Here is a 21,330-nt window from a genome sequence, read left to right as displayed (position 1 = left end):
CCCCAGGTCCTAAAGCTTTTTGGTATAAAATGGCTCCAAAACATCTGTTCTGTGACCAAGCAGACAGGACCAGAGAATTACCTTGATTGCTAGAGCTGTCACTAAAATAAAAGTAGCATCTGAGGAACTTTCCTTTAGCTGGACACCTCTGTATAAATAGGCAATTCAGTTAACAAAAAATGTAAACATAATTTTTCAATACTAGTATAACAAATGCAAAACTAGCTGCCACCAGAGCAGTGTTTAAGTTATCCCACGATAGTGATTCGGACACTCTGCTTCTTTGCTGTGTGGTCCCTGTGTGTTTTTTCCCATTCATCCTCTTCAGTTTCCTGGTCCATTGTTTCAGGATATGCTGGCAGTTTGTCTTTGGGGCATTCTTCATAGTAACTGCGAACATATTTTCCCACAAACCACCCTTTATATTCTTTGGGCACTTTGCATTCCAGACCATTATAGTGGACGTTGTAGTGATGTTTTAACCAGTAGTAGAGGTAGTGGATATTGTAGTCACATCTCCAAGGATTATCTCTGAGCCACAAGAGTTTCAAAAAATATAAATCTTCTAGTACTCCGTAGTCAAAGTTTTGTAAGTTGTTGTTTGATAAATCTAACTCTTCTAAATGAATGAGTCCTGAAAAAGCAGCTAGAAACAGAATATATTTATTAAACAGTGAGTAATTCAGTTCAAGTGTATACTGTCTTATGAGGACACACATAAATTCAAAATAAGAGACTGAGTTCTTCCTATTAAAAACAATGGCAGCAGTGTCAGAGTGAATAGAAGTAGTACAGAGGGTAGGCATTTGCCTTGCACACAGTTAACCCCAATTTGTTTCCTGGAACGCCATATGGTCCCCCAAGACCCACCAGGAGTGATCTCTGAGTTCAGAGCCAGGAATAACCTCTGAGCACTGCTGGGTATGGCCTCCGCCCAAACAAAACAGCAGCAATAACAGTTTTTTTTTCTTAAGTTAAAAGTTTTATTTTGTACTTTCTTTTTTTGGTTTTTTTTTTTTGGATCATACTCAATGATGTTTGGAGATACTCCTGGCTCTGCATTTAAGAATTATTCTTGGCAGTACTTGGGGGACCATATGGGTTGCTGGGGATCAAATCCAGGTTGGCCACAAAGAAGGCCAATTCCCTCCCCTTTGTACTATTGCTCCAGTCCCCAAAATTATTATTATTATTATTATTATTATTATTATTATTATTATTATTTTGCAAGGCAAATGCCCTACCCTCTGTGCTATTGCTTTGGTCCCCACCCCAAAAGTTATTTTTAATAACAAAAGTTATTACCCTCCCACTCTCATCTTTTTCTCAGAGTATTTTTTTGTCACTCCCCTTAATTAATTCTTTTCTTATTGAATCACGGTGAGGTACACAGTTACAAAGTTGTTTATGATTGGGTTTCATAAATGTTTCATAAAATGTTCTAACACATCCCTTCACCGGTACACATTTCCTACCAACAATGTTCCTGTTTACCCCCACATACCCTCCTGCCTGCCTCTATGGCAGACTTCTCTCTCTCTCTCTCTGTCTCTCTCTCTCTTTCTCTCTCTCTCTTTGGAAAACTTAAGTATTTTCTTCTGTCTTTGAAATGTATCTTATGTAGGGGTTGAAGGCACACCCAGCAGTGCTCAGATCCTGGTTGTACTTGGAGGACCACAGGTGGTACAGGTGATCAAACCATTTGCCTGTGTTCCAGGCAAATGCCTTAACCCCTGGGTGACCTCTCCAGTCTTGTATGCCCAACATTTATGCCAGTGTGTCTCCTTATTTGTTCAACTGTGGTCCCCTGCCAATGGAGTTTTCTCCCTTTGATCCCCTTTCCATTGATTGACATCCTTTTTTATGCCATGGATCCCCATTTATGCAATTTTCACCTGTGGTCCTCCTAGAAGATTCTAGTGGTATACAGGGAGCCATAGTCTGCATTTGAGAAAAGCTGCTATAGAAAACCAGGGAGGTCTTTTGTCAGCCAGAAAGTTGTTCTCAAAGACTTGGGAGCCATATCTTTGACACTTTTTTCTTTTGTTTTGAGCTGCTTCAGTGGTGCTTAAGGCCTCCAGGGTTACATATAATCATTGTGATTTCACAGGACATGAAACTCTGAGGATTTAATCTCAGGACCTGCTTTCTAGCCCTTTGAACTCTGTCCCAAGCCCTCACTGGTTTGAAACCTGAACAATCAAAAGAGAGAGCACCCTTTCTTCCAGTGTCTGAGAAAGGTAGAAGCATTGTTCCAAGTTGCAGAAGTATCTGCTGTCATCAAGATAGGAGAGATTTGTTTTCCTTTACAATCAACCAGTTGACTAATATCAAAGATTATCTCTATACCAGTTAAAGCTAGGGTATCACAAAGGGAACACTCAACTTCTTTTTCTTAAGGATTAGTTTAAGATTAATTTTAAGGATTATCTTTCATTATTCTTAGAAGCACAGATTTATTGGGTTGTTTGTACCTGTTTGGCCACATGAAAGAAATATGTCTTTGTATTCTTTTTTTTTTTTTTTGTAAACTTTACTTATTTAGGGGCTGGAGCGGTGGCACAAGCAGTAAGACGTCTGCCTTGTCCTGCTAGCCTAGGACTGACCGCGGTTCAATCCCCTGGTGTCTTAGATGGTCCCCCAAGTCAGGAGCAATTTCTGAGTTCATAGCTAGGAATAACACCTGAGCGTCACCAGGTGTGGCCCAAAAAACAAACAAACAAACAAAAAACTTTTTTGATTGATTGGCTTTTGGCTCTGTACTCAGAAAGCACCCCTGGCAGGCTGGGGGACCATATGGGATGCCAGGAATCGAACTTGGCCCCTCCTGGGTCGGCCATATGCAAGGCAAATGCCCTACAGCTGTGCTATCTCTGGCCCACAGTCTTTGTAGTCTTTTAGCAGATTGTGAGGTGCACCATATTCTGATTTAATGTTTATTTAATAACAGAAATTGTTGCTTTTTGGGGGGTACCAAGTAGTCCTCAGAATGTGTTGGGGAGACACTAGAGATTCTTGGTCAATTGGGTTCCAAGTTCAAAAAAAGACCTGTGGTACCAGGGAAATCAGGGCTGCCAGGGCTGCAGCCAGTGATGCTTCACGGGGACCATGAAGTACCGGGAAATGAACTTGGGTTGACAAGTGCTAGGCATGTGCCCTAACTACTATGCTATCTCCAACCCCAGAAATGGTTTCTTTATGAAGATAATTTCTGTGTTGGGAATTTTACTTTTAATTTATTTCCCTAATAATACACATGTATAAATGCAAAATTTGGAAATATGTTTTCACTCAAAGAAAGCTTTTCCTTTGATTAAAATGTAGTGAATAAAGGTTTATTTGAAAAATTACTTGTAAGTTAGTGTCTAAAAATGTTTATTGACTCATGTTAATTTTATACCCCACTATGAAGATACCACACAAAAAGTCATAAAACATATGATCCAAACTATAATAATTAAAAAATTTAGAAGACATGTGTGAGCAAAATAATTAAAGTGTATATTATTAAGTGCAAAAATATATGTCCGGTGATGATATCATGAGCCCTGACATATCAGCAAACTCTGAACATGCCTAGAAAAATTTTACTCAATTTTAAAGAAGGGAGCTGGATTCTGGTAGAGTCCAAAGAAAAATATTTTTATCAACTGTTAGAAAACATCTGGATTTGTTTTGGCCAGTTCTGGAAATTATCAACTTTGAAACCATATGTATTTAATTTTTCTGGAAGATGAATTTTTTTAAAAACAACTTTCAAACACATAACACAAAAAAGAACAACAGGGGGCCGGAGAGATAGCATGGAGGTAAGGCGTTTGCCTTTCATGCAGGAGGTCATCGGTTCAAATCCCGAGCCCCATATGGTCCCCCGTGCCTGCCAGGAGCAATTTCTGAGCCTGGAGCCAGGAATAACCCCTGAGCACTGCCGGGTGTGACCCAAAAACCACAAAAAAAAAAAAAAAAGAACAACAAAAAATTTTACTCCAAGAATAAACATATTGGGGCCGGGTAGGTGGCGCTGGAGGTAAGGTGCCTGCCTTGCAAGCGCTAGCCAAGGAAGGACCGTGGTTCGATCCCCCGGCGTCCCATATGGTCCCCCCAAGCCAGGGGCGATTTCTGAGCACATAGCCAGGAGAAACCCCTGAGCGTCAAACGGGTGTGGCCCAAAAACCAAAAAAAAAAAAAAAAAAAAAAAAGAATAAACATATTATCTTTATTTTAGACAATATGATGTTCTAGAATATTCCAGATACCTTAGTATTTATAGGTGAATCCCAATTTCAATATTTTGATTCTATTTTAAATATTTTTCTCATTATAGTTTTAAAATACTCTTTTTTTTTGTTTTGTTTTTGTTTTTGGGTCACACCCGGTGGTGCTCATAGCTAGTAATGTGTTTGCCTTGCATGTTGCCAACCCAGGTTTGATTTCTCACTCCCATTGTCCTCCATGCCCTGCCAGTGCAGAGTCAGGAGTAATCCCTGATTACTGCTGGGCATGGCTCACAAGTAAACATATATATGTGCATATATATATATATATAATATACATTCAAATATATGTATATAAATACACAGATAAATTAAAAAGTAAAATAATCTTCTCAGAGAATACAGAATTTTTAGTTTGAATATGGAAAATATATTCCTATAGCAGTACCATTAATATTTTACTATTATTTGATCTCAGACAAAAGTCCTTGCTTCCTCCTAAAAAGAATTCTATCTTTTGATGCAAAGTCAAGGCTTCTATAGAGAGAGGTAGGGAGTTGGTGACTGGTGATGAACAAAAGGTCCAAACTTGTAAAGATAGTTCTGAACACACTGTATTTCCCCCTTATTTTCTTGCATATTGGGAGTAAAGCCAGTTCATATAAAAAGCTATATAAATGCTTCCTGATTTTAGTTTATTATTTTATTTTATTTTTAGGTTTTTTGGGCCACACCCCGTGACACTCAGGGATTACTCCTGGCTATGCTCAGAAATTGTTCCTGGGTTGGGGAACCATATGGGACACCGGGGGATTGAACCGCAGTCCGTCTTATGGTAGCGTGGGCAACGCAGACGCCTTATGGTTTGCGCCACTGCTCCAGCTCCTTTAGTTTATTTTTTAAAATATTTTGGGGCCATACCAAGCAGCACTCAGAAGTTACTCCTGACTCTGTGCTCAGAAATCACTTTGGCAGGCTGGCGGTATCATATGGGATGTTGGGGATCAAACCTCAGTTGACTATATGCAAGGCAAATGCCCTACCTGCTGTGCTATTGCTCCAGTCCCCCAACTAGGAAAAAAGTTTTTGAGCCACACCTAGTAGTGCTCAGGGCTTATACCTGGATCTTTGCTCATAAAAGATTTGCTCTTTGATCCTAGCAGGGCTTGGGATCCATATGAACCCAAGTCAGCTATATGTAAGGCAATTGTCCTACCTCTTATAGTATCTATCATCCCCCCCAAATGCTTGTAATTTTTGAGGGCCACACCCTATATTGCTCTGGCTTTGCACTCAAGAATCATTCTTGGTTGTGCTTGGGGAACCATATAGGATGCTCAGGATCAAACTCAGTCAGACATATGCAAGGCCTATGTGTGTGTATATATATATATCCATATATATATATATATATATGGATGTATATGTATATATAAAGGCCTATGTATATGCCTATACAGCAAACCCTACATGCTGTACTACTGTTCTGACCAAAACTTAGAATTTATTTGATTTTGTGCCATATCAGGCATTGGTTCGGGTTTACTCTTAGTGCTCAGAGATCACTTTTGGCAAGGCTCAGTGGACCATATATGAGGCTGGGGATTGGATTCAGGTCACTTACATGCAAATCAAATGCTTTAACCTAGTACTGTATCTCTGACTTGATTTTATTTTGAAAGTGCTCTAGTTTTATTTAAACAGTATATATTCAGGAACTTGGGGAAACTAATTTCATTGTTTTTTCCTCTTTCTTTTCTTAAAAATTGAGCTAACAGTGGTTTAAAAACATATAAATATATGTTTATTAGTTCTTACATGAAACAAAATCTCAGATAGACTACCTTCTTTCTTTTTTCTGACATCTGACAAAACTGTTTTTTTATATCTTTTAAATAGAGGCAGTGCTCACTGCATTTGTTTACTGAACAGTCATTAAGTATGTATTTTGGTAGGCTTTCCTCTCAAAGCTGCTGATAGAAAAATTTGCTTCAAAATGTTGTTAGGTTATTTTGGGGCCAGAATGATAGTACAGTGGGTAGGATGTTTGCCTTGCAAATGGCTGACCTGGGTTCAATCCCCAGCATCCCATATGGTCCTCAAGCACTACCAAGAGTAACCCCTCAGCACTGCCAGGTGTGATCCCAAAACAAAACAAACATTGTTAGGTTATTTAATAGCTGAGATATTTATGGTTTCAGAAGCTATATTAAGGATAATGATAGGTATTTATTAGATGCCCAATACCTATTAGTATAGAAAATATGTACCTGAGATTAAGTTGAACAAAGAAAAAAGGAAATGAGCATCATGTTGGGTGAATGGGTCAGAAGAGGAGGAACAGATACATGATGATATCTCTTATACATGGTATATAAAGAAGCATTGTAAGGGAGCAACAAATGGCCAAAGATAATGTGTCTGAAGACTTGATCCAGACAGGATCAAGAGGGAGCTTACCTGGGGGCAGGGAGTTGGAAGGAAAGAAGGTTGAGGGGTCTTTGGATATTGGTGGAGAGGAGGAGGCACTCTAGTGGTAACTGTGGTATTGGAATGATGTAAGCACGAAACTATTATTAGCAGTATTGTAAACCAGAGTACCTCAGTGAAAAGGGGGATTCATAACAAGAGGAATTTAAAATATAGATACATATGCTCTGACACATAACAGAGTTCACGTTATATTTTAACAAAGAAAATTAAAGAATAAACAAGATTTCAAGGATGGAAAAAGAACCATGGTAATTATGGGAATTTAAGTCATGAAGGGCAATGTCACTAGAAGTAAGTAAACCCATTTCATGCTATCTCTACTTTGTCTTTTCTTACTTTTCTCCATTTTTCTTTATGTTTTGTAGTTTAGTATACTTTAACCATTACTGCACTATTATTCATTATTTCAATAACTTGAACTTAGTTCATATTATGACTCATTCTTAGGTCTAATTTAGTGATAGCTTGAAAACTGGTTTGCATGACTATATTTGCTAGTTGATAACTAAGGTGTTGGGTGATGGCTTCAGAAGGAAATCAAACTCTTGTGGACCTGTGGTGTGGTGCATTTATCTTATTGATGTTTGTTTCTCACGGAGAGTTTCCATAACCAGATTCTACACCTTGTGTTTTGGCTTTGTGGACTTGGCTACTCGTGACTAACAGACATACTAAAATGATGATTATTTCACTTGGAAAAGAATGTTTCTTTAGTATTCTATATACTATGAAGTAAAAGTTACTTTGACTAAAATATTGAAGTAATTTGAGCAAAATATTTCCCCAAATTTACACCATAAACTAAGCTATGAAACTGAAACACACTGCTATTCCTTTTGGAAAGTTTTATAAGTATGATTTATTCATCTAAAAGATGTTAGTATATTAAAGTATGTTTTTGTGGCCCCAGAACATCCATTCTCAACTTTCACTTCTACAATACTCAAGTCCTGTGCTCTATGGTATTAAATTGCCATTAAGAAATTCAGAAGAAACAATTGTTCTCAAAATATTTACAATGGGACCTTTCAAATGGAAGTAGCATTATGAAGTCACACATTGTTTGTTATGAATGATCAATAGTGTAATGTTCTTAGTTATTTCAAAATCTAGTGTGTTAACTTCCCATTCTCATTTTTACCTTTACCCAAAAGAGATTTTGTTTAGCAAATGGAGAAGATATTTGAAGGACAGAAAAAAAGTGGAAAATTATCTAGGATTAGACAAAATATGTCTGACTCTGACTTGAGCCCATTTTATTTAGCAGATTGTTTGACGTTTACTTCAAACAAATTTTAAAATCTTACTTTAAACAAGTTGGGATGCTGTGAATAGCAAAGAAAATGCAAATTCTGAATTCCTCTTCAGACATCACTAAATGTTGGTCTTAAGATCCCAGTGTACAATGTCAATTTTCATATTGCAATTTTAAGTAAATAATTAAGAATGTGAATTATTGCCTCTGAAAGTATACCGGAGGACTTGAGGAGCAGGGAAGGTGGCAGATATTGCTGGAGAAGGTGAGAATGATTCTACTAAGATCAGTTGGTGTGTTCTGAATGGTGAGAAGAGGCAGACAGGGCAGGTGTGAAACAAAGGGGCTTTTCTTTGGAGAATCTGGGAAGAGAACTAAGGAACTGAATTCCACAGCTGAGCCCCGGGGGAGCAGAGAGAGATGCTGACAATAGCAGACTCCAGACAGCGAGCAAAGAGCCAAAGAGCTGAACTAAAGATGGAAATACCCAACTCTCCCGACGACCCCCACTGCTGTGAGTGTCTGAGGCATCTGATGTTTCCCATAATGGCTATGGACAACTGTCCAGAGTGGGAACTCATGTCTTAGCCTGTGACACCTGGGTACCCACACCTGGAATTTGACTGTAAAACATATTGGGAACTTAAGTGACCACAAATGTGGCCTCCACATAAAAGAAATTTCTCTCTGCATCTGTGTTCATGCAGCACATCTGTGCTTATCCACACCAGACAAATTTGCTGGTATAGTGTTCAAGCCCAAATAAATATACTCCACTACACAATTTAAGAGAAAAAAAAATAAAGAATAGACTATTATGAGTATCAAGGGAAAAACAAATCGCACATATGAGAACTTCGTAAGTTTATCTATGGATGTTTACATAGAGAGCGTTCAAGACAGAAGGGAAGGACTTGAGATATTCTAAAGGTTCTAAAGTAAAAGGATATTCAGTGAGAATATTTTCTCTTGACCTGATATCATCTGGGGATATAAGAAAGACCATTGAAGCCTGGGGTGATAGCACAGTGAGTAGGGCATTTGCTTTGCTTGGTGTCAATCTGGATTTAATCTTTGGCATCCCCTATGATCCCTTGAGCATGAGTATTTCCAGGAGTGACTCCTGAATGTAGAGCCAGGTGTCCCCCCAAAACACCTGTGCACAGCCAGGTGTCCCCCCAAAACCAAAAAAATAGACCCTGAAAATAAATATATACAATGTGGAAGTGGGGTGGACAAAAGTGTGATCCACTGAAATAAATGTAAGATCAATCTACCCAATAAGCCACAAGTATAGACTTTACGTACAAAGTTAGGTCATAGTCAACTCTGGTTGGATCCCTGTATCCCATATGATTTTCCTGAGCATTGCCAGGAATAACTCATAAATGCAGAGCCACATGTAACCTAAGAGCATTATTGGGTGTAACCTCAAAAATAATCCCTACCCCCAAAATATCTTCAGTATAGTCTTCAGACAGATTATGCTGAAGAAATACAAACAATTGAAGAATTGGAATACAAAGGAATGATGTTAAAGTAAGAGAAAAAAGTACACAGAAGAACAAAAGGATGACAACGATAATTTTTAATGTGCATGCTTAACATAATGTGAATTGCTAGGCTTAAATTCTTATCTTTTAAATGTATTATACAGAATGTTTTTATTTGTACCAACTGAGCAACTGTTGCCTAGTTATAGAGAGCATTACATTCTACAGGAAAACAATGTTTCAGCAAACTTTTATCCAGCCTTAATAACTAAATAAAACATCATGTTTAATTTAAATTCAAAGTTTATAAAATTTAAGATTAAAACCTAAATTGTACTGACTATAAAGGCAGCCATGGACTATAAAGGCTACCATAGAAGAAACCCAGAGAACATCTGTTACCCATTCATGGAGCTGTTTTGTAGAACTTACCTGGGTCTATGTATTCAATGCCATTGCTGCTGAGGTTTAATTTCTTTAGTTCATAAACATCTTCAAACTCTTTGGGTCGAAGTTGATGGATTTTGTTGTATGACAAGTCAAGTTTAACAACATCTGGAGGGATGTTTTTGGGAACTTTCTTCATATCTAGAAAATTTAATAGCATTCATGTCATTAAGCTCTTCTCTTAGCCCTGTTTTCTCTGTCACTCTTATGCCTGTGAATGAAGTCAGCTTTTAAAAAGGGGAAATATCTAAAGCTAAAGAATATTGAAAAACATAACTTTATAACATACTAAATGTTGCCCAAACTCAGTCAGCCTAATGCATAATGCTTAGAGGGCCTGCTATTATTCCTTATTCAGTGCAGAAATGCTCAGAAAGGAGTGACAGGAATTCAGGATGGATTGGGCAGTGCAGTTCAGTTGGCTTACAAGGCTGGTTTGGAGGTAGTGCAAGGTCACTGTTACTTGGAATCTCCTGGGAAGATTCAGGAGATATTGGAAATTAAATCAACAAATTAAACCACTCTGTTCTTGGTGTTTTATTATGACTTATTTGCTTCTTTGTGCCATCTTTGTTTTACTCCTCTGTTCAAGTTCCTTATGTCCACAAATAAGGTCAGGTCTTATTACCCTAAGAAGCAAAAGAAAATTGCTTGACCTTGCTCATCTTTAAACTGTTATCATATTTCTCTTTTCCTTGGGTGCTAAAATTTGAGAGAGTAGCTCTGACTTGTTGCTTTTGCTTTCTCATCATCCACTTACTCCCTCGTCTTTGAGATTATACTTCACAACTTCCCGAGTTTGAGTTTTCGCAGAGTACAGCAGAAACTGGACTCCACAGAAGCAACAGAAATAAGATACTGTTGCTGCTTTTACTAATAAAGGGAAGCTCTGGAAGAAGCATCTGGGTGGTTCTTCCTAGGCTAAAAGGAAATCAAGGTTTATCTAAGATATCTTTAACTCTCTACATTTGTCTTTAAATCAGGCTTCTAAAAATTCAATAATGTATTTTTGTTCTCAAGTGCTCAACACCACTAATACCAGGCCCTGCATTTTTCATTTACATTTTCCTCTCCCCCTCCTTTTTTTTTTTTGAAAAATTGAATGAAATGTAAATGAAAAAATTTCAATGTGTACATTTTACTGGTTCTTCCTTTACCCCTTTCTCCCATGGTCACTTTATGAGTGAGCCTTAGAAAGTATTTAACAAGCCATAAATACATCAATGTTTTGTGGTAGACATCTTGACTATGTTGATTTTGGCACACATCACCAGTGACTCAACATTTGAATGTTGTTTAGTTAATACAAATGGCAGCTCTGGCATCAATATGTCAAATGTCCTCAGTGGCCTCCTTTACTGTACTGATGCCCTTATATAAACCCCTCTTTTTGGGTATGGACCAAAATTACAGTAGAGAGTAACAAAATGATAGAATATCACATCCATAATTAGGAAACAAGAAACTGAGATTTTCATCTGGCTGATACACTCTTATCCTGACTTTGATTGAACAGGATGCCATGTTGGAGAGGCTTATGGTACAGAAAATTAAGGGTAGCCTCTAACCAACAGTCAGGAAATAAAGGTCTTTTGTCTATCTCTCTTGAACTGAATTCCACCAATAGTGATAGGAGATTGAAAAAGGATTCTTTAGAGAACAACCTTGAGCCTTTGTCAACACCTTAGTTATGACCTCAAGAGATCCTGAAACAAAGGGCCCAGTGAAGCCATGTTTGATGTCTTGACACCAAAACTGAGATCCTGTGCGTGTATGTATGTGTGTATATATGTATATATATATATACATATAAATGTATGTATATATACATATACATGTTTTGGGGCCACACCCAGCATTGCTCATGGATTACTCCTGGCTCTGCATTCAGAAATTACTCCTGTCAGGCTTGGGGGACCATATGGGATGCCAGGAATTGAACTTGGGTCTTCTGTTCAAGGCAAATGCCCTACCTGCTGTGCTAGTGCTCTGAACTTCTGTGTATTGTTTTTAGCAACAAAACTTAGGGGTAATTAAGTAGCAATAGGTATCACAAGGTAAATACTAAAGATTCATTAAATACTATTTGTATTTAAGGATTCAAGAATATTAAAGCCACTCATGTAAGTGCCTTGAAGGGGCTGGAGATCTGGCTTAAATAGATCGAGTAGTAGGTAGATAGAGAACAAACCTAGCATGTGGGAGCCCTTGAGTTTTATTTCTTAGCACTCCACACCTGAACCCCACACTCCCTCCTCTACCACAAGAGTCCCCAGATGGTATCTGAACCAAGCATTGCAAACTTCGGCATTGCTTCCTAATCAGAGATGATATTGTTTTTAGCTTCTGATAAGACTATTTGTTTTATTTGACTCTGATTAGCAACACCCTAACTGAAAAGCTGAACTCTCCTGAGCACTGTGTGAACAAGGAGATGGAGATCCTAGCAAATCCACAGAGACAATGGAAGTTAGGCAGAAGGGGAAAAATCATAGACATTTTGTGTTTGTTTGGGTATTGAGAATGGCTGTGGCTTTGTCTCAGAAGATTTTTAAAAGCATACAACAGTTTTATTTTACCCATCACCCCCCACAGCCACATATTTTCACTTTGTTCTCTAAATCACATTTGTACAACTCAACTTCACCTCTTTTCTAGAGGTCTTGGCCTATGTGAGCCTATTAAAGCCCAGGTTAGATCATGTATGACTATTTCATCACGATTTCAGGTGGCTTCTCAGATGTCAAGATCTTGCAGTTACTCTCTGATTGCATCTATTACACCAAGTCTTACCAAGACACTCTGAAACTACTAGGAGCTAGAGGTCATTCTTGTCTCAGGGACTATCTCCTATCTTCCAGAAAGTAAGCCTGTTTACCAGGAATACTTGCTAAGTTCACATCTTCTGGAGCTAGACATGGGAGTGGATGACAGAGACCTCCCAGGAAGCACTGTAGGACACAATTAAGTTGGCTAACCACAAACAAGTTTCTGAGAACACCCCGAAGCCCATATAAAGTAATGTGGTGGACCTGGGGTGCTGGAGAAGGACTATGAATTGCTGAACTGACTTTGGCATTGTGAACAGAAGCTCTGGGTAAAAAATAGAATCCACAACTAATAACAAGATATGCAAACCAAAGCATTTACTTAAAAAGTATTGGAAAAAATGGGAAAAGTTTATTTGTGTTGATGAATTATAAAACAAAGAGTTCCTTAGTATTTTTAATCTAATGTGTGACTAAGAATGACAAACATCGACATAAAATACATTTTTCTTTAATAAAAGTTATATAAATTTCCGTAGCATAAATCAAATTTGGTCAGTGTCCTCATTTCTAGAGTAGGCACCACATGGTTATTTGCTGCTAACCAATGTTCTTGGTAAACCCTCAATAGCTACCATATTTACTTGATTATCACTCTTTCATACTTTGTTCCTCCACCAATCAAACCTTGTTGATTTTTGAGGCGGAAACTGGAAAATGTTTTCCATGTAATTTCCCAATTAGGTTCTTTTGGTTGTCAAAATGTCAAAAATACTAGAAATGTTGGTAGTAGTAGGAAAGAGACATGAATAACCCTCTTTATTGCAAATAAAAAATTCTTAATTGTTTAAACCAATGGTTAAATTAACTTTGAAGGCAGCTGGGAACAATTTACCTGCATAATGTTCTCCAGCCCTAATCTTAGAGGAGATTTCTTAAAAATAGTATATTATTATGGCAAATGCGACATTACAAAAGCATTTGAAAAACTCGTATTTGTATTTTTGGCAAGTTTGTTGACCTAAATATGGCTAAACATGCCTTTTAACTAATTTACATTATTCCCTTTGAAAAACTAAGTTTTATTGGCAAACTGTTCTGCTTATGAATAAAGCTCTTCTTTATCTTGATGTCAGCTGTTTAAGGCAAAAATAGGGATCTTTGAGGTTTATGTGGTCAAACTGGCATACACTGAATAACTTATATATAAAACCATCTGATTCATTATATGTCAACTGAGCAAAAGGGAAAATTCATGAAAATCAATAATATAAAAAATAAAGAAAAATGATCATATCTGTCTAACTATCTATCATCTAATATTAAAGATAAAAACTCCTTCATGGACTGGGCACATGCTTGGCATATGGGAGGCCTGGGTTCAATCTTCACCATCACATGGTCCCCAGCTTCACCAGGAATGATCCCTGAACACCTAGCTGGGAGTCGTAGCTCATGAGCACTGCCAGGTCTATTTCCCTTAAAGGGGTGGGGGAGGTAGTACAGATTAAAGTACATGTCTAGCATGATTTCAATCTGGGTTTTGTTCTTTAGCATCTCATGACCCCTTGAGCATCATTGGGTACAGTTCTGGAGCCTTCGGATAACTGCTGGGTGTGCCCCTGGAGGCTCACAGCACCACAGATATGTCCAAGTATTATCAGCACTGCAAGTCCAAGCAGCTTTGTAGCCTTTGCAAGTCCAAGTCTTTGCACTGAATGACTGACTTCACTGACTTAAGAATTGTTATTGGCCCTGGCTTCCCATATGGTCCCCCAAGCCAGGAGCGACTTCTGAGCGCATAGCCAGGAGTAACCCCTGAGTGTCACCTGGTGTGGCCCAAAAACCAAAAACCAAAAAAAAAAATTGTTATTGGGGGGCCAGAGAGATAGCTCAGCAGTAGGGCATTTGCCTTGCACGTGGCTGACCCAGGACAGACTGCGGTCTATACCGTCCCATCTGGTCCCCCAAGCCAGGAGCGATTTCTGAGTGTATAGCCAGGAGTAACCCCTGAGCATCACCGGGTGTGGCCCAAAATTAAAAATTAAAAAAAAAAAAAAGAATTCTATGTGACTCCTGATCACTGGGAAGCCACCTCCTTCCCAAAAGACAAAACTTTAGGAACCAGAGCAATAGCTCAGCGGTAGGGCATTTGCCTTGCACACTGCTGAACTGGGACGGATCCGAGTTTGATCCCCAGCATTCCAAATGGTTCCCCGAGCCTGCTCAGAGCAATTTCTGAGTGCAGAGTCAAAAGTAACTCCTGAGTGCTGCCGGATGTGGCCCCCCAAACATAAAACATACAAAGAAAAGACAAAACTTTGTAATCTAACAAGTTCTTTTAATCTTAAAAGTGTAAGTCCTGGGCTGGAGAGATAGCACAAAGGTAGGCCGTTTGCCTTGCACGCAGCTGATCCAGGACGGACAGTGGTTCGAATCCTGGCATCCCATATGGTCCCCCGAGCCTGCCATGGGCGATTTCTGAGCACAGAGCCAGGAGTAACCCCTGAGTGCCGCCAGGTGTGACCCAAAAAAAAAAAAAGTGTAAATCCTAATTTATGGTCCTGGGCTGGAGAGATAGCACAGAGGTAGGCCGTTTGCCTTGCACGCAGCTGATCCAGGACGGACAGTGGTTCGAATCCTGGCATCCCATATGGTCCCCCGAGCCTGCCATGGGCGATTTCTGAGCACAGAGCCAGGAGTAACCCCTGAGTGCCGCCAGGTGTGACCCAAAAACCAAAAAAAAAAAGTGTAAATCCTAATTTATGTAGTCAAATTACATCTTGAACTTAATTTATATTGACTTTCAGTATGTGTAGTTTTGCATAGGGGAGCGACTTTACTGGGCATGTCTGCTGGAGATTATATTTAAACAAGTTAAGGAAAGAAAGTGATTAATACATTTGTATTTTTATAAGTGGATGTTTACCAAGAGAAATAGAGTCAAAAATATCATGGGAAAAAGGCAAAGCATAAATAGGCTCCAGAGTAGGGAAAAGCTCAAGAGTAAAGAAATTGTAAACCGGGGCCCAGAGTGATAGGACAGTGGTATTTGCCTTGCAAGCAGCCAATCCAGGACCAAAGGTGATTGGTTCGAATCCTGGTGTCCCATATGGTCCCCCGTGCTTGCCAGGAGCTATTTCTGAGCAGACAGCCAGAAGTCACCCCTGAGCACCACCAGGTGTGGCCCAAAAACCAAAAAAAAAAAAAAAAAAAAAAAAAGAAAGAAAAGAAAAGAAATTGAAAACCAAACAACACTAACCAAAAACCCAGAAAGCTATTTCTCTATTTTTATTTTTTGGTTTTTGGTTTTTGGGTCATACCCGGTGGCTCTCAGGGGTTACTCCTGGCTCTGCACTCAGAAATCGCTCCTGGCATGCTCAGGGGACCATATAGGATACCAGGATTTGAACCACTGCTTGTCCTGGATCGGCTACATGCAAGGCAAACACCCCACCGCTGTGCTATCTCTCCAGTCCCCAGAAAGCTATTTCTTAGCACATCATATCTTACTAAATGCCAGCACAATCTAGATGTAGAAGTCTTCAGTTTGGTGTTGGTCATGTTTTTCTCAGATATCAGTAAACTCAACACTACTCACTTCTCTTTACCACCAGGTACAGTAAGTACTAATTCACTTTGAGGATAGAACCTCAGGAACTTCAAGTTATTTTTCTAATTAAAGTCTAAAGTTTGCTTTACATTCACTTTGATATAACTCAGATTTGGGGGTCTGATAGTACAGCAGGTATGGTGTTTGCCTCACGCACACGGATTTGATCCCTGGCATCTCATTTGGTCCCCTGAGTTCTACTAGGGGTAATTCCTGAGTGCAGAGTCAGAAGTAATGCTTGAATACTTCTGGGTGTGTACTTACACCAAAAAATAAAATATATAACTCAAGATTTCAATCTAAGCACCACAAAGGAAATCCTTAGCAAAACATACTTATTGCATGGAAACCTCAGTATCTGAGCTAACAATGTCAGGGAAATGTCACTCAGTATGGCTACAGAGAAATGATACAGGTTGACAAACTTTGTGGAATTCTCTCATGTTTCCAATGATGACACAACCACTTGTGTGAACATTTTCAGATTTTCATATTTCTTATGACAGCAGGCTTGAGTAGACCAGGTTTCAAATCTTAGCATTAACTGCCTAGGTGTGAGACCTCAGTCAAGTGAGGAAATACCTTGTGCCTCATTTTCTTCCTCCATACGCAGGTACACCATCAACTCCCTGGTACTGTGGAGAGCATGTGTGTAGAGTGGTTGCAACACAGTGGGTACACAATGAGCACTTTCACCCAAAGATAGAAGATCCCCAAAAGGCATCTCCCAGATTATGGGTGCTGTACCTACTATGTCATCAAATGATATAAAGTTCATAGGATATAGTAGTAACTATGCCTTACGAAGCCACCTGGTAGGTGTGTTCTAGCAGGATACCATCTTTCAGAGTCAGAGAAAGGGGCAGTAAGTGGAGTACAGCTTTCCTGATAAGTGAACAAATTTACTCTTGGCTTACATTGCTTGTTCTTCAAGCAATAAATTATTGCCCTTAAGAGGAGACAAAGTCTCTATGTTTCTATTTATTTTCCATTTTTGTTCTTAAACCAAATAAAGCAAAACAACCCAAAATAAGTAGAAGATATGACACAGTTTTCTTTGGAACCCTAATTTGATGGTGGTGACTTATTACAAATGTTATTCATTATGCCATAAATGAACAGATACAACCATATGTTTTGTTAGCTTAAAAAGATTAGCATTCTCAGCTACACTTTAAGAACATCTTTACTAATATGTCAACAGTCATTACTAAAATCTTCCATCTGGACTCTTAACAGTAAAGAAAAGAAAAGCAAAAACAAAACACACAGGACTATATCTAGCAAAAAAGCTATTATCAAAATAAATGACCACAATAATGAAAAGACAACCTTTTTTGCATTCTTACATCTGACAAGAAGTTAGTTGTATGAAAAACTCATACAACCCCTAATAACAAAAGCAATCAATAAATGGCCGAAAATTTGAACAGATACTTCTCAGATTCCCAGTAGTATGTGTTGGCACGGGGATGGAGAAAAAGGAATTATTATAATCTGTTGGTGGAAGTGTGAGTTGGAATAGTATCTCTGGAAAAATGTTAAGGAAATTCCTTAACAAAGAAACAAATAAAAATCTCAGAAATGCCATATGATCCAGCAGTTCCTGTATTAGAATACAAAAATATTCATTCAAGAAGATATTTGCATCCTTATGTTCATAGCAGCATAAGTCACAATATATAAGACACAATAACCATTTAGACACCCTTTATGGTTGAGTAGACTGAAGTTATGCATATATTCAACTGGAAATTAGTCAACTGTTATATAAGGTTCAATCTTGCTCTTTTATTTATTTATTTTGTTGTGACTGCATGAGGTAGTGATGGAACCTGAGGCGATGGTACTAAACAGAAAAACCCAGAAAGTAAAATAACATTCCCAGATGGTTTCTATCATGTGTGGAATATAAATAACTAAAGCAAAAATAAACACAACAAAAATAACTTCGGAACTTTGTGAAAATATGTTGGTTACCACAGGAGAAAGGGAAAAGAATAGGGAAAGAGTGGGCCAGGAGGCCAACTTCATAGTGTGATGGCTCTTGCACTTTGATGGTGGCTTTGTACTGAAATGTGTAAATAGATGCCTGAAATTCTATAGTATGTTCAACCAGTTCTAATTAAAACTTGATTTAAACTAACATCTCCTCTCTCTTGCTTCATGCATTTCTCCTGCATGTGCATATTCTGCACAGTACTAGCCCAATATTGTATGGCAAATAAAACCCACTGATAATTTCAGGAAGTAGCTAATCTCTAGTCTTGGTTCCTGACTTAAATATCTTCATCTTGTTTCTTTCAATACTCTTTTTGTGTCATGTTTGCGGTAATTTGTGAATAATGAAGATACAACTATTTGCTTGAGGCTGAATTCTAAGGCGACTTGGGTCGCCTTCTCATCTCTCTTATTCCACATGTGATTTTCCTTGTGGGTCACCCTTCCCCCGCAGAGGCACTATGTGTGCTGACTTCAACATAAGAGACTGGAATTTAATAGCTCTCCAGATGATATAAATCTAAGGGAAGTTTGAGAATGGAGGAGGTAGACAGCATTTGCTCTTGTTTTCTACTATTTACAGACCTACACAAATGACACAAATAGGTTAAGATTTAAGAATTCTTGACAGCCATAGCTTTTGATTAGCAAACAGTACCTAGAAAGCTACCTCTCCTAAGTACACTTCCCATCTCCTCTAGTGTTCCCCAAATCACCTATCACTCTGAGTGTGAGTGTGGGTTCCAGGCATGGTTAGAGTAAGCTCCATTGTCACTGGGCATAGGTTTCAGAGACTATTCATGAGGGATGCTCAAAGAATGTTTCATTGTCCACGAAATAAAAACAGGAAGGAAATCACCAACCTTTCATTTTGCAGTCTAGCATCTGGATTGGAAACATGTAATTGTGGCAAAGAGTCAAGTCTTCCTCAGGCTTCAGCACTGCAGGTCTCCCTGACACTTGGGGTTTAGGTTCCGATGGTGCCTCTGCTTCATTACATATCTCTTCAGACTTGACCTGTCGCAGTTTTTTGTTTTTCAGTTCATGGGGACTTTCACACTTGGCGTAGTTGCCCAAATTTCGGTTTCCTGGAATCTGCAGCATGGAGATGAGTGGTTCCATGTCACATGTACAGTGCCAGGGGTTGTCATATAGACGCAAGTATCTCAGCATCGGGGTGTAAATGAACGCCTCCTCTGTCAGCACTTTGATCTGGTTGTGTTGCAGTAAGAGTGTGGTCAGTTTGATTAAACCGGAGAAAGCCTCGGTCTCAATTTTGGAGATTTCGTTCTGTTGCAGATCAAGGCTTTTCAGCCTTTTAAATGCAGAAAACATGTTGTTCTTCAGTATGCGAATCTTGTTTCTTGCTAACAGCATGTGCAACAAATCCCGAGGCCAGCCGGGCAGCACATACACTAGTTTTCTCTCTTGACAGTCTAAGTATTTCTCGTGAAGGTATGTATATACCTCGCAGGGGAGGCCTGGTGCATAGCGTTTAACGGGATTGGAGCCTCGCCGACCTCCTCCCGCCCGGCCATGGCTTGCTCGGTTTTTTGAACCTCCTGGGTTTGCTCTGCGGAGGTCAACTGCTTTACAAAAGAAGAGCAGGATTATGATGGTAACCACGCGCATCCTGACATTCAGCTGGCCCCAATTACTTGCTTTGACAGATGGAACAATATATTCCTTTGAAACCCAAGTCTCAGTAATCTTAACGAATGCAGTTCAGAAATAAAGGCACACAGCTGAGGTTTGAGGCGTCACTAGATTGCTAGAGAAAAAAGGAGGAAAAAAGTGAAATTCAGAATTTTCATGAACACCATCATATTGATTAATAACGCCTATTTAAGTTTAGCAAAGGCACAGCAGTTAAGGAAGACATATAGAACAAACGTGATGGGGCTCTGCAACCCTTTCTGTGCCTGGTTTATTAGTAACATGTTCAGGTTCTGACTTAGGTTTCTTATTTTTGGGCCATACCTGGCATTGCTCAGGGGCTATTCCTGGCTCTTTGCTGAAGAGTAACTCAAGGGTGGTGCTCAGGGACACCTCTGAGGCGCTGGGATTTGAACCAGGATCAGCTGTGTACAAAGCAAGTACCTTAACCCCTTTACTGCCTTCCCAGTCGCTAAGTGGGTCATGAGCTACAATCAGTGGGTCTGAGGACAATCTGATCTGACTGTCCTACTTGCATGTCCTACTCGCATGTCCTACAGCATGACCTCAGGTTAGTTATTTGACCTCATCTATACAATGGAGTTGAGATTAGCCATGTGGTTGGAAATGAAACACACTCATGCACACAATACTCTTCACTATGTCCCAGGGAAGGACTTAATTCAGAGTGTTAGGTCTGTAGTTTAATCCTGTAGTTTAGCGTCACTTTGGATTTAAGAAAGTAAAAGTCTTGGGCTATATTGACAAGAGTAGAACTCCAATAGCTGTCTTTCTGAGCGAATTTGTTCAATTTCCTGTCAAATTGGTTGAACTCCCAGTCATCAAGCATGTTGCACGTAAACTGTCCTTATCGATAACACTGATTGTACTCTGCTGAACAGAGCCTATATGTAGCCAGGGCTGCAGACTTGCACATGAAGCTGCAGTGTTTGCTAGAAAGCCACACTCTATAGCCATAGTGCACATTCATGGCTGCAGCACAGCTGGAAACTGCTGGCAGCATTGAGCATCTTAAGTGCAGTTGAGGAGGTCATACCTGCAGCAGTGAATCAAACTCATTGCCTAGTGTTTTCAAGGCAGACAATTTAGCTACCAAGTTATCTCTCTCCTACCCCTTTTCCACACTATTTAGTTCAAAGTTGCCTTTTCAGTAAACTGTTCTCTGATTGTTCTACTTACATTTATACATCATTATTCAATCAGTGATGGCTAACCTTTTTGAGCCTGAGTGCCCAAACTGCCACACAATGCCCAGTCCTTCCAATGGCCAGTCCGGCCCTGTTGTCAGGTGAGCTGCAAAGCAGACACCAGCACACTCACCCCCCGCTGTGCCTTATATCTTAATTGTGGACCCCTTCTTGTGTGCCAG

General features: G+C 39.2%; 2 protein-coding genes across 2 annotated transcripts in view; one reads left to right on the top strand and one right to left on the bottom strand.

Annotated features, from left to right (window-relative positions):
* The window catches only part of FBXL13 (F-box and leucine rich repeat protein 13), a 197,175-nt gene that overhangs the window by 72,476 nt on the left and 103,369 nt on the right, over positions 1 to 21,330 (top strand). The gene's annotated exons all lie outside the window — the stretch shown is intronic.
* On the bottom strand, positions 182 to 19,916 carry LRRC17 (leucine rich repeat containing 17). The gene is made up of 3 exons (XM_049783473.1): positions 19,148 to 19,916; positions 9,888 to 10,043; positions 182 to 646 (listed from the first exon to the last, which is right to left on the bottom strand). Exons 1-3 carry the CDS (start codon positions 19,914 to 19,916, stop codon positions 249 to 251), a joined length of 1,323 nt encoding a protein of 440 aa, XP_049639430.1. The 3' UTR covers positions 182 to 248.

The sequence above is a fragment of the Suncus etruscus genome, chromosome 1 (genome assembly GCF_024139225.1).
Source record: "Suncus etruscus isolate mSunEtr1 chromosome 1, mSunEtr1.pri.cur, whole genome shotgun sequence".
NCBI lineage: Eukaryota > Metazoa > Chordata > Mammalia > Eulipotyphla > Soricidae > Suncus > Suncus etruscus.
Note: the sequence above shows the minus strand (reverse complement) of the source record. Positions and strands in the feature narration are given on the sequence as shown.

Excerpts from the sequence above, each read along its gene's own strand:
- LRRC17 (XM_049783473.1), bottom strand. The coding sequence starts at position 19,916 with ATGCGCGTGGTTACCATCATAATCCTGCTCTTCTTTTGTAAAGCAGTT. Across the intron at positions 10,044-19,147 it reads GCTAGACTGCAAAATGAAAG|ATATGAAGAAAGTTCCCAAA; the intron begins GTTGGTGATTTC and ends TAAATTTTCTAG. Across the intron at positions 647-9,887 it reads CATTGAATACATAGACCCAG|CTGCTTTTTCAGGACTCATT; the intron begins GTAAGTTCTACA and ends TTCTGTTTCTAG.